The sequence below is a fragment of the Mesocricetus auratus genome, unplaced genomic scaffold (assembly GCF_017639785.1).
Source record: "Mesocricetus auratus isolate SY011 unplaced genomic scaffold, BCM_Maur_2.0 Super-Scaffold_100007, whole genome shotgun sequence".
NCBI lineage: Eukaryota > Metazoa > Chordata > Mammalia > Rodentia > Cricetidae > Mesocricetus > Mesocricetus auratus.
The window spans coordinates 57,697,914-57,716,045 of record NW_024429191.1 but is presented as its reverse complement, the minus strand read 5'-3'; the positions used below and the strand labels follow the sequence as shown (position 1 = coordinate 57,716,045).

At 41.2% G+C, this 18,132-nt stretch overlaps 1 protein-coding gene across 5 annotated transcripts; it reads left to right on the top strand.

Moving 5' to 3' along the window:
- Positions 1 to 525: 525 nt before the first annotated feature.
- Wsb1 (WD repeat and SOCS box containing 1) lies at positions 526 to 16,176 on the top strand. Of its 5 annotated transcripts, XM_005076991.4 has the most exons (9): positions 528 to 841; positions 6,301 to 6,469; positions 8,087 to 8,355; positions 8,802 to 8,933; positions 10,391 to 10,491; positions 12,682 to 12,854; positions 13,384 to 13,497; positions 14,653 to 14,760; positions 15,120 to 16,176. In XM_005076991.4, the coding sequence occupies exons 1-9, from the start codon at positions 802 to 804 to the stop codon at positions 15,307 to 15,309; spliced, it is 1,296 nt and encodes a 431-aa protein (XP_005077048.1). In that variant the 5' UTR covers positions 528 to 801; the 3' UTR covers positions 15,310 to 16,176. The 5 variants fall into 5 exon arrangements, with proteins under 5 accessions (XP_012973824.1, XP_005077048.1, XP_021086801.1 ...); XM_013118370.3 differs by lacking the exons at positions 12,682 to 12,854; positions 13,384 to 13,497; positions 14,653 to 14,760; positions 15,120 to 16,176 and adding an exon at positions 11,232 to 11,902 and having other exon boundaries at positions 526 to 841; XM_021231142.2 differs by lacking the exons at positions 528 to 841; positions 6,301 to 6,469; positions 8,087 to 8,355; positions 8,802 to 8,933; positions 10,391 to 10,491 and adding an exon at positions 10,498 to 11,393.
- The last annotated feature ends 1,956 nt before the right edge of the window (positions 16,177 to 18,132 follow it).

Genomic DNA, 18,132 nt, shown 5'->3' with positions numbered 1-18,132 from the left:
CCCAGACTTCTGGGGAAGGGCAGATTCTGAGGTGGAGGTGATATTGGCCAGCTCTTCAGGTGGCCTGACTTTAGGGACCAGTGAGAACAGAGACAGCCTTGGGGAGGCCTCAGAGGCGAGGCCCCACCACTCTGGGTCTCCTCTATCAACTGAGCCTTTTCTAAAACCCACTTGACTCAAGTCCTAAGAAATGGAGCATCATCATACTAATTTTCATCCTATCTCTTTCTTTCATCAGTGCAACCTCCAGTTCCCCGAGCCAGGGAGGTAGCTAAATGGAGTTAAGCACCTAAAACGTCTATTTTGCCTTTTTCGGTTCGGTCACGTGCATTATACAGTCCCCTGCTTGTTCTTTGCAAAGATCCTTCGACTTCAAAACCTGCAAGTTGAGCATTGAGAAGCGCTCACGCCACTGAGTGGGCCCAGACGGTCACGTCCCTTGCGTCTGGAGGCGGGGCCTATTGTTCTGACGTAACGCACCACACCCCGCCCCCCCCCCAGATATTATCAGTGACGCCCGCCATCTTGTCTTAGTGTCTGGTTTGTCGTCGGAGGTGTTGGAGGTTTTTGTGGATCTGTGAGTGGAAGGCGCGCCGGCTCTTTTGTCTGAGTGTCACCCGGTGGCTCGGTCCCAGGCCTTGAGTGATTTTCTCCGGGCAGTCCGCAGCGGCCGCCCGCGCTCTCGACTCGGTCTCTGCACCCGGGAAGGACTGAGCCCACGTCACGCCCCTCAGCCCCCGCCGAGTCCCTTCTCTGTCATTGCGTCCGAATCGGTTCCCGGAATCAGACGGTGCCCCATAGATGGCCAGCTTTCCCCCGAGGGTCAACGAGAAAGAGATCGGTGAGGCTGGGGATGGAGGGGGAGCGCGGGGACCGGGGGCAGGCTGTGAAGGGGCTGGCGCCCGGGCTCGGGGAAAAGCGGGGGAGGGGGGGCCCAGGAGAAGCGGGGGACCCGGTGCCGAGGCCCAGGCGGAGCGGGGAGAGGCGAGCGCCGGCGCCGATTGGCGGGAGGAAGCGGCCCCACGATGGGCGTCGGCCGGGAGTGAATGGACCCGCGCCTCGGAGCGGGCCTCGGAATCAGCGTGAGGCTGGGCTGGAAGCTCACCGCCCCGCGCACCCCATTGTCCCCATCCCAGCTCGGCCCGCATCCGAGATGCTGGTATTCTCTCTCTCGGCTCAGGGCTTCGGTGTCCGGTAAACCGGACCAGCATGGGCTAAGTGGCCAGTCTTAAGAATCTCTTAATTCTGATGAGAAGAAGTGAACTCAGGCACTCTCAGGAGCCAGGAGCCAGAAGAGGTGCTAGCAGCGGTGGAGGGCGGCGTTAGGAAAGTGAAGGGTCCAAAGGAGGGACCTCTATGCGTGTGGGTGGGTGGGGTGACAGGAGGGCTGTGGTCCAGAAAGGGAACGCCGGGAAGGGGCTCGCAGGTGGTCCCAGCGGTTCCTGTTCACGCGCGGTTCCTGTTCACGCGCGCCAGTTGAGACAGGGCTACGGGGGAGTGGAAGGGTGTGGGCCAGGCCTGTCCAGTGGCCCCCTTTAAAGCACTGAGCAGTGTTTAAATCCTCTCAAAGGAACCGCCTTTGAGGCCTTTGAGATTGAGTGAAATCAGACACTGGCATTACTTTTTTTAAGTTTGTCCCAACACTCCAGGCAGAGGCCCGCAGATATGAGTTCGAGATCAGGCTGATCTACATAGCCAGTTCCAGTAGACAAGGCTGTAAAGTGAAATCCGTTTAAAAAAAAGTAGTGGCCACTGAGCAGAGAGTCTTTGCATTTTTGTGTATGATTTCACCAAATGTTCAGAAGAGGTGGTTCTAGGAGTGTAAGAAACTGAGGTGAATGAATTTCTGTACACTTAAAATAGCTTTTTACCGAGTGGGGGGGGTTCTCTGAAGGGTAAAATTAAATGGCTGATAGCCGGTGTTTTTGTTTGTTTTTTCGAGACAGGTTTTCTCTGTGGCTTTGGAGGCTGGCCTGGAACTAGCTCTTGTAGACCAGGCTGGCCTCGAACTCAGAGATCCGCCTGCCTCTGCTTCCGGAGTGCTGGGATTAAAGGCGTGAGCCACCACCAACGCCCGACACCAACGCCTGGTTTTAATAATAGTTTCATAGTCATGTTAAAGCTACAGAAAACAGCCGGGCGTTGGTGGTGCACGCCTTTAATCCCAGCACTCGGGAGGCAGAGGCAGGCGGATCTCTGTGAGTTCGAGGCCAGCCTGGTCTACAAAGTGAGTTCCAGGACAGTCTCCAAAACAATACAGAGAAACCCTGTCTCAAAAAAAAAAAAAAAAGCTACAGAAAACAATTCCTGCCTACCCTCCCCGACCCTCATCCCAGGTTTCTCTGTATAACAGTCCTAGCTGTCCTGGAAACTGGCTCAGCCACCCGAGTGCTGGGATTAAAGGTGTGGGCTAAAACCGACCGGTTTACCTGCCTGTTTTTTAAAACTGTATTTTAAGACTATTTTGATCTCAGACCTTTAAAGTTAATTATTAGCAGTAGTAGTAGTCGAGATTGAATCGGGACCTTCTGGAAGTTTTTTTTTTGTTTTTTTTTTTTTGTTTTTTTGTTTTTTTTCGAGACAGGGTTTCTCTGTGCCTTTGGAGGCTGTCCTGGAACTAGCTCTTATAGACCAGGCTGGTCTCGAACTCACAAAGATGCGCCTGTCTCTGCCTCCCGAGTGCTGGGATTAAAGGCGTGGGTCACCAACGCCCGACCTGGAAGTTTTCTTTTTTTCACTTTTATGTCTCCTTATTTCTTGACTATAATATATAAAAAGTGTCAAATGTCTTCAAATTCCGCCTTTTGTAAGCCGGTTTTTTTTTACTTTGTATTTGAAGTGTTATTTGGATACAAGGTTAGACATTTATCTCTGTATAGCTTGGTGATTATGAAGAAAACACCCCCCAACCCCTGCATTAATTGTAGTCATGTAAAGTTTGTATTTTCATATGCATGCTGAAAGTAGAGGCAGGACTCCATGAATGATTAAAGAATTCTAGGACAGGGACATAACTGCTGTGAGCTGCTGCCCTCTTTAGCAAGGCACGGTCACACTTCCTTTCTGGTTATAAAGCTGAGGAAGGAATGTGAAGAAGAACTTAGATCTGGTTAGCCTGGTTCGGTAGTGACTCATGATGCAACTACTGTGCAGATATCTTGGTGTATTTTAGGGCCAATTTCCCGTGGGACCTTATCCAGGGTCATGAAATTATATATTTCTTATGATGCTAACATTAAACAGATGCAACCATTAAATTTTTTTACAAAGCGCTTTAGCATAAACCTTACTCTAGCTTGGTAATATTTTACTAGTTGGTACTTGACTATTTGAAACAGCTGATTAAAGTATAAAAATCATTTGGTCTGTCTGTTAGCCAACAAGGAAACATGAAGGCGATTAGAAAAACACTGACCATGTAGTTTTTTTTTTTTTTTTTTTGCTTTTTCGAGACAGGGTTTCTCTGTGGCTTTGGAGGCTGTGTTGGAACTAACTCTTGTAGACCAGGCTGGCCTCGAACTCACAGAGATCCGCCTGCCTCTGCCTCCCAAGTGCTAGGATTAAAGGGCGCCACTAACGCCCGACTATTTTAGTTTTTTATAATGGTACTAGAATTTCTTTTTTTAAACGTGAATTGTTTTCTTTTTACTAGAATTTCTTGCATTTGAGAATGAATTAGTTCATTGTTTCATGGTATTTGAACCAGCTGTACCCCACATCCGTATCCCCTATGAACACTTTATAAAGAAGAATGGACAATGATTGTTACCAGGGTGCTTTTGTTTTTTCCTTAAAAATATAGGCTTGAAAAATTGTGCGTGGGAAATATAGTATTCCGCTTGGGGGCTTTCTCTTTAAAGCTAATATTTCTATGTTCCGTTTTCTTTTTTAAAGTAGAATTTTAAAGCTTACTTCCCTTACTTGTGGACAAGGTCCCTACTACTAAAATTCACAAATTTTGATGGAGGTTTAACAGGAGCCCAGCACTTTATTTATTTACATTTATTTTGGGGTCAGCATTTCTCTGTAGCCTTGGCTGGAACTCTGTAGACCAGGCTGGCCTTGCAGAGATCCATCTGCCTCTATACCACCACTGCTTTGCAGGAGGCCCAGTTTTTAAGAGAGGCTGAGCATATAAAGAGAACCCAGTGAAAGGATCATGTAGGAGCCTGGGAAAATGCAGGAAGCCTGTAACAATGCTCTTTCTGAAGTTTATGCATTGAAAAACCATTCTCCAGGCATCTGGGACTCACCAGCCCATCAATCTGATATCTTACTCATGTTAAGTGGAGTGAGTTTATACTGTGTTGCTGCCTTTTGAGTAAGTGGGGGGCACTCTATCACTTAGACAAGTGCATGCTGGAAAGTACAGTGTATAGTACTAGATACTATTTTAGAGCCACTACTAACTAGGATTTGTCCAGGAAAATGTGATAGAGCTAATTAAGGTGGGAAATTTGAAGAATGGTTAGAAGAACTAGTAATGTTGTAGCCTGGAAAAGACTTGAGTGATGTATCTCTTGTATGTCAGGAGAACAAGATTGTTAATTAGGTTCTTTCAGATCAGAATCTGGACTGAATAGGTGAGCAGACTAGAAGGAGGATTTCAAAATTTTTGTTTGTTTTCTTGGCAAGGTTTCTCTGCCCTAGAGCTATAGACCAGTCCTGTCTCTGCCTCCTGACTGCTGGGATTAAAGGTATACGCCACCACTGCCTAGCAGATTGAGTCATTAAAAAGGGAAAAAGTGTTTAAGTAAAATAGTTTATTTATCTTAATGATGGGTATCATGGTATTTTCATACAAGAATAATATATGAAAAGACATTTCAGAATAATGTTAAAAAAAAGGATATCAGGTTTTTCAGGATTTTATACTATACTCATTTGCTAAAATATCAAATTGGGCCAGGAACATACTTACAAGTGGGAGTTTGTTTATACATGTACTTTCTTGTTTATTAAGTAAATATTGAAACACTTGTCATGCTAGGTGCCATACTAGTTACTAATGAAGTACACAGCCCAGACTGGAGATTTCATTGAATAGGGAGTCTCCCTGCCCCATACCAGGGCCTTACGCTTTCTAGGCAAGCATTCTATTATTAAGATCTGTATCTCCAACTCTCCTTCTGCCTTTTTAAATTTAGTTATTTCATGTGAAGGTCAGAGAACAAATTGTGAGAGTGGGTTTTCCCCTTGGGCCATGTAGGTAATGGGAATTGAATTCAAATGATCAGGCTTGGCAGCAGGTATATATACCCACTGAGATGTTTTTTGCTAGCTTTGTTTTTACTATTTTGTGTTTTGCCTGCATGTACATTTGTGAACCACATTTGTGTTTGGTGCCCAAGGAGGTGGTGAGCCTCCATTTGGGTGCCAGGACTCGAACCCAGGTCCCTTATAACATTAAGGAGTGCTGTTAACCATTGAGCCAACTCTCCAGCCTAGGCCTCTGTCAAAAAAACATTTTTTAGTAGCCTAGTCTGGCTTTGAACTGACCATGTAAGATGAAGGTGACCTTGAAATTCCAATCCTCTACCTGGTTTGTGCTATAAAGATAGAAACTGGGGCTTCTTGTATGCTAGCAAGACCCACTGAGCATAAGGGTTTATAATGCTTGAAAGAAAAATCTTAATTCCCCTTCCCACATTCTTCAGGTCTGCCTGTATAATCCAGGTTGGTCTCATGTAGCACAGGCTGGTCTTGAACTCCTTCCTAAGCCTTCTGAGTGCTGAGATGGTAGGTGTGTCCACTATACTAGTGACATACTTTTTTTTTTTTTTTTTTGGTTTTTTCGAGACAGGGTTTCTCTGGCTTTGGAGGCTGTCCTGGAACTAGCTCTTGTAGACTAGGCTGGCCTCGAACTCACAGAGATCCGCCTGCCTCTGCCTCCCGAGTGCTGGGATTAAAGGCGTGCGCCACCAACGCCCGGCACTAGTGACATACTTAATTGGAAAACCACTTTATCAAAACAAAGTTAATCTCTAAAAGTTCTATGAGTAGAAAGCAGGCTAAGCCCTGTCTAAAGGAAAAGGAGGAGGGCTGGAGAGATGGCTCACTGGTTAAGAGCACTGTCTGCTCTTCCAGAGGACCTGGCTTCAGTTCCCAGCACCCATTGGTGTCTCACAATGTCTATAATGGGATCCAGTGCCCTCCTGGCAAGCAGAAGAACAAGCAGACAGCACTCACATACTCACATACATCTTAAAAGAAACTGAAACAAACCTCAGCAAATTCCAAAGTAATATTGGTATATCCATTGTTGGTATATATAATATCCTGTTTTTGTTTTTGTTTTAGTGAGAGCGCGTACTATAGGGGAACTTTTAGCTCCTGCAGCTCCTTTTGACAAGAAATGTGGTGGTGAAACCTGGACTGTGGCATTTGCTCCAGATGGTTCATATTTTGCATGGTCACAAGGATATCGCATAGTGAAGCTTGTCCCATGGTCCCAGTGCCTTAAGAACTTGTAAGACTTCTTTTCTTGTTTTGTATTTGTAAAATTTATTCTTGGTCTTTCAGTATTGGGTAATAACATTTAAGTTTTTCTTTATAGAATGTTGAGTTTGTTTGTAGTTTGAATCCATGCATTGGAGGTTTGTGTAAGAATTACCTCAGCCTGTCATGGTGGTGCATCCCCTTAGTCCCAGCACTTAAGAGGTGGAGACAGATAGATCTCTGTTCAAGGTCAGCCTGGACTACACAGTCTAGGCTACCTTCAAACTCAGTAGCCTGGGTTGACTTTGAACTTCTAATCTTTCATCTCTGCTCAGAATTGTTGGAATGACAGGGTGTGCCACCACATCCCATTTATTTATGCTGGGATGAAGATCAGACCTGGTTTTCATGTATGTTATGCAAGTACTCTACCAACTGAAGTTTTATATATCTGCTTTTTAAATTTTGTTTAAGCTTGTGTGATCCCTTCACTGTTCAATGGGGTCAATGAAGTTCATATCTCATCAAGATATCCCTTCCTGAAGGAACATAATTCAGTCCTACTATCTGTCATCCCACAATTATCTGCCTGCCTCTGTCCCCACCTCCTGAATGCTGGGATTAAAGGCATGTTCTATCACTGCCCAGACATTTCACAATAATTTTATATCTCTCCTTGAATTAAGGATACTCACAACAGTGGGCTGGAGAGATGGCTCAGTGGGTAAGAGCAGTGACTGTTCTTCCAGAGGTTCTGTGTTCAATTCCCAGTAATCACATGGTAGCTCACAACCATCTGTAATGGTGCTCTCTACTGGCCTGTAGGCATCCATGCAGACAGAACGCTATACACAATAAATAATAAAATCTTTAAAAAAAACACTTAGGTGGAGGCAGAGGCAGGGGAATCTCTGTGACCAGCCTGGTCTACAAGAGCTAATTCCAGGACAGCCTCAAAAGCCACAAAGAAACCCTGTATCAAAAAAAAAAAAAAAACACAAAACAAAAGATATTCACAACAGCGAGCAATTTCCATTGAGATTCTAATACAGAACTTGATACTTTGGCAAATGAGCTAAATTAGTCATAAGAATAATTTTCATATTGAAAAGTTACCATTTTTCTCATGTCTTCTGAGCATAAACAAAGTGTAACAAGTTTTAGTGTCACCACTGGGTCTATCTACTGTGATAGAAACTCTCAGTTGAGATACATTGGCCAGTGCTGGACACTGACAATGGTACCCACTTCAGGTAGTCCTATTGAAGACAATTTTAAAGGAAGATAAGCTATAAACTGCTTTCTTTTTTTTTTTAAGATTTATTTATTACATATACACCAGATTGAATTATAGATGGTTGTCAGCCACCATGTGGTTGCTGGGAATTGAATTGAACTCAAGACCTCTGGAAGAGCAGTCAGTGCTCTTAACATCTGAGCCATCTCTCCAGCCCTATAAATTGCTTTCTTATTGAAGGTTTTCTCTGCCACTAATAGTTTTCATGAGTTGAATTTGTCTGGCCTCATTTCAGATACCAATTTTTCCATCTGTAGAAAAGTTATACTTTTGTTGAAATTAATAAGTGTTAACAACTAGTGTCTGCAGAAGTACAATATAAAGAATTCATTCTCAATCTTTCCCCCTTAGTCTTTTACATGGTTCCAAGAATGTTACCAATTCAAGCTCTCTGAAATTGACAAGACAAGATAGTAATGGTGGCCAGAAAAATAAGCCTCGTGAACACATTATAGACTGTGGAGACATAGTCTGGAGTCTTGCTTTTGGGTCTTCAGTTCCAGAAAAACAGAGCCGTTGTGTTAATATAGAATGGCATCGGTTCAGATTTGGACAGGATCAGCTACTCCTTGCCACTGGATTAAACAATGGTCGCATCAAAATCTGGGATGTCTATACAGGTATGGATTCATAATTTCAAAGGTGAATCTGATTATAATAGAAGTACTAGAATATATGATTTGAGTGTTATATTAGGTCTACATGGTAGAGAACTAACCTCAGGTAGTTTTCCTCAGACACATACACACATACAATAAAGTTATACTGTACAAATACTTGGAAAAGGCAGTGGTACAGAGTTTGATCTAGGGATTTGCTTACATTTCTGCTATTCCTTTTACATTTTTTCTAGTAAATGGTAAGGTTTGTTTTCTTGGGAGGAAATTGCTTAAAAATCTAAGTGAATCCTCACAAGTAACAATAGCCATTAATTAATATGAAGTTACTTCATAGAACCAGGCGGTACCCAAAAATGTCTGTTTGTTCTTTACAGTTAACAAAACTATAAAAATAGAAGATAAGAAATAATGATCTTGTCCCTTTTTTCTCCTTTCCATCACATCAGGAAAGCTCCTCCTTAATTTGGTAGACCATGTTGAAGTGGTCAGAGACTTAACTTTTGCTCCAGATGGGAGCTTAATCCTTGTATCAGCTTCAAGAGACAAAACTCTCAGAGTGTGGGACCTCAAAGATGATGGTATGTATGTCTTTTGTCTTGGCTCCAGCTGTGTAAGAGTGAGGTGTTGTGGTTTTTGTTATTGTTTGTTTATTGTTTTTTTTGAGGCAGCAGGGTCTCTATAGCTCTGGCTGTCCTGGAAATCTCTATGTAGATCAGGCTGACCTTACAGAGGTCCACCTGGCTCTGTCTCCTGAGTGCTGAAATTGAAGGCCTGTGCCACAATGTCTGACTTGATGTGACTACTGGGAGTGATTACCAGATCCCCCCACCCCATATACACACCTGTAATCATAGCTCTAGGAGAATTGAGAGATCCAGGCCAAATTTGGTTACTTAGCAAGACACTGTATTAGAAAACACAAACAAATGACTTAGTGACCAAGGTGTCTTTTCTATTTAATAACACTTAGGAAACAAAAATAGATTAAGCCAGCAGTAACTATAATGAACCATCTTGACTCTGCTCATAAACCAACCACACAGATCTATAACTCTAGTTCCAAGGGATCCTACCTTTTGGTCTCTGATGCATGCACATGGTACATAGACATATGCAGCTTAAACACTCATGCATGTCCTTTTAAAATTAAAAAATTTTTTTTGGTTTTACGAGACATAGGGTTTCTCTGTATTGTTTTTTGGAGGCTGTCGGTCCAGCCTGGCTTCGAACTCACAGAGATCCGCCTGCCTCTGCCTCCCAAGTGCTGGGATTAAAGGCATGTGCCACCACCGCCTGGCTAAAATTAAAAATTAAAATTTTTAAGCAACCATTTTAGTCATCCAGTAAAATTAGATTATAGCCTCATTTACAAACCAGGATATATAACATGGTATCTCCCCTCCCCCCCTGGAGACAGGGTTTCTCTGTGGCTTTAAAGGCTGTCCTGGAACTCACAGAGATCTACCTACCTCTGCCTCCCAAGTGCTGGGATTAAAGGCGTGCGCCACCAACGCCTGGCCCTAACATGGTATCTTAATGTTTACAAAGTTTTATCTTGTTTGAGAGAAACAGAAATGAATGCATATCAGGCTAAAATACCTGCCTTTGTCTCCTAAATGCTGAGATTAAACACATAAATGAGCATGTCTGGCTTTTACATTCTAAAATGTGTTATTTGTAGTTATGTATATTCATGTGTGTCTACATGGTTGTATATGGGTTCCTGAGGATGCCAAAGGCATTGGATCCCTGGAATTGGAGTTACAAGTATTTGTGAGATACCCAATTAGGGTGCTGGGTATCAAACTTAGGTCCTCTGTAAGAGCAGAATGTGCTCTTGACTACTAAATAGTGTCTCCAGTTCCATGTAATTTTATCAAGCACCAGATACTACTCTTTGAGAGTTAGAGGCCAGCCAGCATCTATATACATTTTTTTCAGCTATAAAAGTTTATGGTAACTGTAGACTACAGTCATGTCAGTACTTACTGATTTCAGATGCACTCTCCTGACGTAGATGTTTCTTTTTGTTTAGGAAACATGATGAAAGTATTGAGGGGACATCAGAACTGGGTGTACAGTTGTGCATTCTCTCCTGATTCTTCTATGCTGTGTTCAGTTGGAGCCAGTAAAGCAGTATGTGTCAAAGTTCTTGTACTTGTATTGTGAATTGGATAATGTATGCTTAATCATTTTTAAATCTAAGTAACCTATTGTCTGTGCTCGGTGTCATGAACTTCTTAATGCCTTATTTCATGATGGAGAGAATTTGCATGTAGAAAACTAGTTATTTTTTGTGAGTTGAGAAATTAATTGCTTTTAGAGATGCTTATGAAATGTAGGTTAGTTTTTTGTGGGATCTAAGAAAGTTTATGTGATATAGACAAGATCTAGTCCGTATGTTAAGATATTTCCTTGCTAATTATTTTTTGTTTTGTTTGCTGGTTCGTTTTTTAAGTTTGAGTCCTAGCTGATCCTAGATGTTTAATTGAAAAAAATTAGTAATTTAAAAATGTTACAGCATGCCTATTGACAGCATAAGTAATGACTGCTGAAGGCCATGCTTTCAGTGAACTCTCAGTTTACTAGCTCTGAGTTAATGTAGCAGTAGCATTGAGTGAAATTGGCTGAACTCCAGATATGTATAATGATCACAGCACGCTTTGGATTAATGGGGGTGGGGGTTGTGGCTAGATAAAACACATTTTATTTTGCCAAGAAGTATGTTAAAATGATAGTTGTAAATAAATGTTAGAAGTTTAGAACAAAATAGCTTAGTGTGTTCTTTTTTTCTTAAATCATAAAACAAGCTAGATGTTGACATTGCTATTTTAGGCTGTGTGTTTTCCATATGCTTCTTGCTTTCCCTGTCACAGGTGGTGGCAGCAATATTGGTGTGATTGAGGTTATGCTGGCACCACGCACACAGGCGCACAATGGTGTTAGCTGGGCAGAAAGAGTGGCATCTCTGGCTACCGGGCTGGGGGCGACCTTTACCCTAGGATGAAGTAACCTTGCATTCGGCTGCAAGGTGTACTGTACGTACACAGGTGCTGGTCGATGTCCACTTTCTGCTTTTCTTTCTTTTCTTTTCTTTTTCTTTTTTTTTCCTTTAAAAAATAATTTTCCCCACAGTAAAATCCAGACTCCTGAGTAAATTGATCTTCTAATTTGGAATTGAGAGTCTGACAAGTGAACCCAATTTAATATAAAGAAATTGGTTTTTGAGTGCTTTCTCTGTTGCTTTTTGGAATTTAAGATATTGGCAGTACCTTAAGTCATTGACCCAGTTATTATACTTTTGGAAATAACTTGTGCAGAAAGGAGAAGAGGAAAGGATTGCTCTGTCCCAAGAGGAGGGGCACTGTCTCACTAGGCTTGCTGTAAACCTCCAAGCTTGTGTTTAATCTAACAGACGGCAGTATGCTTTAGAATCCTGACTAGAGCTCCTGGGGAGGCAAGTGGATCACAAATTCAAGGCCAGCCTGGGCTTCTTAGTTCAAGGCCAGCCCAGACATCTTAGTGAGACACAGCTTCAAAGCAAAAACAAAAAAAAAACCAAAACCAGCAAAACTTACTTACAGCCTTCTGCACAGTCTTTGGATGTTTAAAATCTAAAGTGTATGTGAACTTATTTTTAAGTAATTTAACTTTTATGCTGAAAATGACTAGTGATTATAGTCAGTTTGGAAAAATAAAACTTAATCACAAAAAGAAAAGTTGTAATTATATAAAATTGCACTTTCATTTGTAATGTGGTTTAACATCTGTATTGTTTGCCAACAAAATTACATTTTGGCTGTGAAAATTCTCTTTTCTTGCAGTATCTGTTTCTCTTCCTAGGCTCTCGGTGGTGACCCAAGCCTATTGTAAACAAGTGATTATCTCAAAGGGAGATGCCAATGGAGTAACAATTTGCTAACATTGCATTTTCTGTCTGTATATATTTTTAAAAATTGGTAGTTTCTGGAAAAAAAAAGAGAAAGGGGTTTGTAATACTTAACCCTAATTATTTCCATATATTTTAGTTAGTTTTTGGAATAAATGGATTTCAGTATGTGGTTAATATTGCATTGCCTTTATTTTCCCTTTAGGCTTATTTTTTAAATTAACATTTAACAGAAACATGAAATAGAAATTTGCATGTCTGCTTTAATTAACTTAAAAAGACTGATTTTTAATCTATGACACTGAGCATATTTAAATTACTCATAATTTGTAATTAATTTAATATAATGTTAAAGTAGCAGTTGTAGTTTAAGATGTGCCCCTTTGTCCTCTGTGTGTCTGATTGAAACTATAACATTTGCCTTTTTATTATTGCAGGTTTTCCTTTGGAATATGGATAAATACACCATGATAAGGAAACTAGAAGGACATCACCATGATGTTGTAGCTTGTGACTTTTCTCCTGATGGAGCATTGCTAGCTACTGCATCTTATGATACTCGTGTGTATATCTGGGATCCACACAATGGAGACATTCTGATGGAATTTGGGTGAGTACAACATGAATTATCTTGGTCTGTAATTCAGTACTAGCTATCACTACAGCTTTGAAGAAGTTATGTGAAAAATTAGAATCCCCAACAAAAAAAGTAAAATTAACAATCTCTCATAAGTTTTTCCATTATATGAGCTCTTGAGTAATGCAAAGCTTTAGCTAAACTCAGAGTGAATGTGACTCTTATTAGGTGGGTCTCAGTATTTTAAGTGTCTGGTTCTGTAGAGTGGTAATATAGTAGAGTTTTATGTTGTATACCACATTGTGAAAAAGAGGTGAATAGCTTTTTCCAAAGCCCTTGCTTTTGGCAGTTCTGAGAAGCACAGTCACTGAACCCTTGCCTGAAGAATAGCACCCAACAAATGACTATCTTCCTATTACATTTAGCTCTGCTGTAACAGCTCTCTCTATCTTAGTTGTATCATCGGAGTTAAATCTTACTCAAAGGCCAGTGAACTTGATCCCAGGGCCATTTTGTTTGTATCAATTCTGAAACCCACTGAAAATTATGTCTCTGACCTCAGGCACCTGTTTCCCCCGCCCACTCCAATATTTGCTGGAGGAGCAAATGACCGATGGGTACGAGGTGTGTCTTTTAGTCATGATGGACTCCATGTTGCCAGCCTTGCTGATGATAAGTAAGTATTCAGAGTATAGTTTGACTTTTCATGCCTTTGAAAGGTTTCTTTTCTTTTACTTAAAGCATGCTTTAAATTATAACAACTTTTAGTTTTTGTGGAGATGTTTTTTTGTTTGTGTTTGAAATGGTCTTGGTATGTGGGCTGGGTTGATCTTCAACTTAACATCCTTCTACCTTTGCCTTCTGGATGCTGAGAATTTGATGTGAACCACTATCCCCATCCTGTAGCTGTTTTTTTTTTAAAGATATATTTATTTATTACATATACAGTGTTCTGCCTACATGCCAGAAGAGGGCACCAGATTGAATTGTAGATGGTTGTGAGCCACCATGTGGTTGCTGGGAATTGAACTCAGGACCCCTGGAACAGCAGTCAAGTGCTCTTAACCTCTGAACCATCTCTCCAGCCCCCTGTAGCTGGGTTTTTATCTCTATCTAGACAAACACCTTGCTTTTTGCTTAATTGGCTATGGTAGTGCACACCTGTAAAATTAGTAGCCATTGCCTTTGAGATTAGGCAAATGTAGAAAAGAATAAAGCAAATAATTATTTTGTTTGTAAGAAAATTAGAAAACTTCTAGTTGTGAACACTACAGGTTCAGTCACTGAGATCACAAAGCCGTGCCTTGTGATTTCTTTGGAGTTCATTCAAATTGCCAAGTGGAATAGAATATAAAATAGTGTATAAAGCGTATTAGTATCATTGACATAGTTGAATGTGGAGGCTCATTCCTGTCATTGTAGCACTTTTGGAGGCTGATGCAGGAAGATTCCAGTTTGGATTATGTAGTGAGACCATACTCAACAAAAAAATTACTTTTAGTTGCCTGGTTGTAGTGGTGCACGCCTTTAATCCCAGCATTTGGGAAGCAGAGTCAGGTGAATCTGAGTTTGAGGCCAGTCTGGTCTGTAGATTGAGTTCCAGGATAGTCAGGACTGTTACACGAGAAATTTTTCTATTAGCTGTGTGAAGGTGACACATGCCTATAATCCCAGCTCTTGGGAAGTAAAGGCAGGAAGACCAAGAGTTTGATGCTGGCCTGTCTCAACCAAAGTCACCATGATCTCTGGAGTGATTTGTGTGTGCTCTGTGACTCCAGAAGCATTGCTTTCTGACTTACTCAACTCACTCCATTGCTTATTTCCCTTCCAGAATGGTGAGGTTCTGGAGAATTGGTGAGGATTGTCCAGTACAGGTTGCACCTTTGAGCAATGGTCTTTGCTGTGCCTTTTCTACTGATGGCAGTGTTTTAGCTGCTGGGTAAGTATGTCTTGTTTCTTTCCATGTCTGTGCATCATGTGCACGTAGCACCTGCAGCGATCAGAAGAGGGTGTGGTCTAGAACTGGGGTTCAAGGTGTTTGTGAGCTACCTTGTAAGTGCTGGAACTGAACTCTGGTCTTCTGGAAGAGCATTGAGTTCTTTTAGCAGCTGAACTATATCTCCAGCCTTTTCTCTTGTTTACCAGAAAAAGTCCTGTAAATTCCCTTATCTTGGAGTACATCATTGGTTACTTCTTACTAGATTTTAAAGTAAGATCTGTGATTCTGACATGGAGCTATAGGGACATGAAATACATGTAGTTGGGTGACCATGCTTTTGTTTTTTCATTTCTCTTAAGGACACAAGATGGAAGTGTATATTTTTGGGCCACTCCAAGGGAAGTCCCTAGTCTTCAACATTTATGTCGAATGTCAATCCGAAGAGTGATGCCCACCCAAGAAGTCCAGAAACTTCCGGTTCCTTCCAAAGTTTTGGAGTTTCTCTCCTATGTGTTTAGAAGGAAAACTCCCTTTCCTGGTAGGGCCTGACAGAACGCAAGACACACCTCAAGCTTTACCAACTTAAGCATTTGTTCTTAAAGGCTCGGAAGATGTATTTAATTTGACTCTTACACTTCATTTCTTTTAAAGCATTATTTATAGACCATAGGAGAAATATTTCTGAACATATCATGTAATTTTTTTAAAGATTAACTGTGAAAACATAGACATACCTGTATATATTTAGATACAAGCTGCTATGTATTGAACGGGCCCTTTTGGTTTTCTAACTCTTAGTTCTGACCTGTATATATTGCTTTAGTAGAGCCACGGTGTAAATATGTGCTATTTGTTGGAACAAACTCAATGGAATTTGAGTTTAGGTGATGCTGAATTAAAGCAGAATTGCCTCATAGGAAATGAAATTGGTTAGGATGGAAGGTGTCAAACTGACTGAGAGAGACTTTTTGAATATGGAAAAGATTTTCCACAAGAATGGTGTCAGGGAGTTTGAATGTGACATTTAAGAAGAGCCAGTAAAAAAGGTAGCTAGGAAAAAGTTTTTTCTGTAGGCCTTAATATTGAAAGCAGCTACTTATCCCTCAGAGAATAAAGTATTATGCATTGTTGTCAATTTGAAAAATACACCTACTGCATTATTGCTGAATATTTTGATAATACTAAGGGACAGTTATTTTAAAACTGTGGGTTCTTTTTTAAAAAAAAAAACACAAAACCACATATTCTGTTTCTTCAGAGAATGGTATTGGTGACTTGCCAAAGAGAAGCAATACATTATATCTGCTTTTGCCTTTTGTTATTTTTCTCATCTGCAGATGTTGAGAATGTATGCATTATGTAAAATGCTTGTTTTATATCTTTGGGTTTTTTAAATTAAAAGATATTAAAAAGTAATACATTGCAAATGTTTCTTTCATGTGTTGCATTGTGTGATACTTTTGTCTAGCTGCATTGTAAGTTTAATGGTGGCCCACAAGCACTAGAGGAAAAAACTATGACAGGAAGACATTGATTTGTGAGTACGTACATGCCCTTGTGTTCTGCTGTACTTGTACTTATTACCTAGAAGTACCTAAAGCTGTAGAACAAAACAACTGAGCTACAGAATATCTTTTAGAGAAACTGATAGGCTCAAAGTAAACATACTTGGTTAAATAACAAGAGACTGGTGGTCTGGGTCCTTGAAGAAGGCAAACCACCAGACACTGCTAGCCATTCGTGAACTCAGGTAAGACCATCTCCACTGAGAATATTTGGAAGTTCTCCATTGTTGGCTATGTTAAAGTATATGGAAGTGAGCCGGGCGTTGGTGGCACACGCCTTTAATCCCAGCACTCGGGAGGCAGAGGCAGGCGGATCTCTGTGAGTTCGAGACCAGCCTGGTCTACAAGAGCTAGTTCCAGGACAGCCTCCAAAGCCACAGAGAAACCCTGTCTTGAAAAACCAAAAAAAAAAAAAAAAGTATATGGAAGTGGTTATGAGAGCCAGAAAAGAAGCCAAGTGCTATCTATATTACAAAAGAAGCAAACACTTCTATAACCTCTTGTGGTGCTTTGTTTCATTTGAATACCTACTATAAGTTAAAGATTTTTAAAAACTAAAAAATTTTAAAGTTAAATATAAAAATAAACTTTTAAAAAGTAAACTTAATCTCCATGATTTTCTCTAAACACACCAAACACCGGTCATGTAAAGATACTTAGCTGAATGATCCACACTGCTTGAGATGGCCCTAGTCGCTTGCATCCTCAGTGCTGTAGGAAAGGGACACAACAGATGACAAATGCAAACATGCCTGAGCTTCCTTTTGACTTAGGAGTGGGTAGCGACAGGATGGTGGTTCTACACGATTAAAGGGAGACAGGAAAAAAAGGTGGTTGGGCTCTTGAGTCAGATTCCAACTGTGTGATTTCTTGTATATTCCTTGCCTCAGTCATGCCACTTGGAGAACTGGCAAGAGATTATTGACATTGAGATTTGAATGCCTGGGAATTTTTGGTTTTTGATACAGGGTCTCACTGGGTGACCTTTGTAAGGGTGGTATGAATGCAGGGAAGAGTCTCATACTGTCATAATGATGGATACCACTTTAAGGCCTGTAACCTGATCTTTGGTTGGCAAACCCTCAATTTATGATCCTTGAAATTCCTTGCCTGCTTGTGATTGAGATAAAGTTGGATTGGGCTGGTCTGCACTGCCCTAAGGGCAGCAAGACCTATAATGGGCTGGAGGAAACTAGGATTCTTAGTCTAGGCAGTGGACTTGGCTGTCAGCCGAGCTCAAGGATAAGAAAAGAAAAAGCTTGTAGTTAAACATTGTCTCACATGGCAGAAACCATGGAGGCCATCAGAGTGACACTTGGAGGTGACATGGTGGCTCACAACTGTCTGTAACTTCAGTTCTAGGGAATCTGACACCCTCTTCTGGACTTCCCTGGCACCAGGCATACCTGTGGTGCACAGTGGAGTTGTACATGAGCTTATACTTGTTTCTATAAGAGCATAGGATATTGGTGGTAGTGTACTGTGTATGTGTGTGTGTGGTCTTAAATCATCTCTGAGAAGTCAGACTGTTACAACAAACAGTATGTTGGCACCTAAAGGAATGATTGTCATTACCTTAGTGTGCTTATGTAAAGTGTTCTGGTGATTAAACATCTTTGCTAGGCAAGGGTGAGATTTCTCAGTGGTTAAGAGCGTTTATTGCGCCAGGCATTGGTGGCACATGCCTTTAATCCCAGCACTCAGGAGGCAGAGGCAGGCGGATCTCTGAGTTCGAGGCCAGCCTGGTCTACAGAGCGAGTTCCAGGATAGCCTCCAAAGCCACAGAGAAACCCTGTCTCGAAAAACA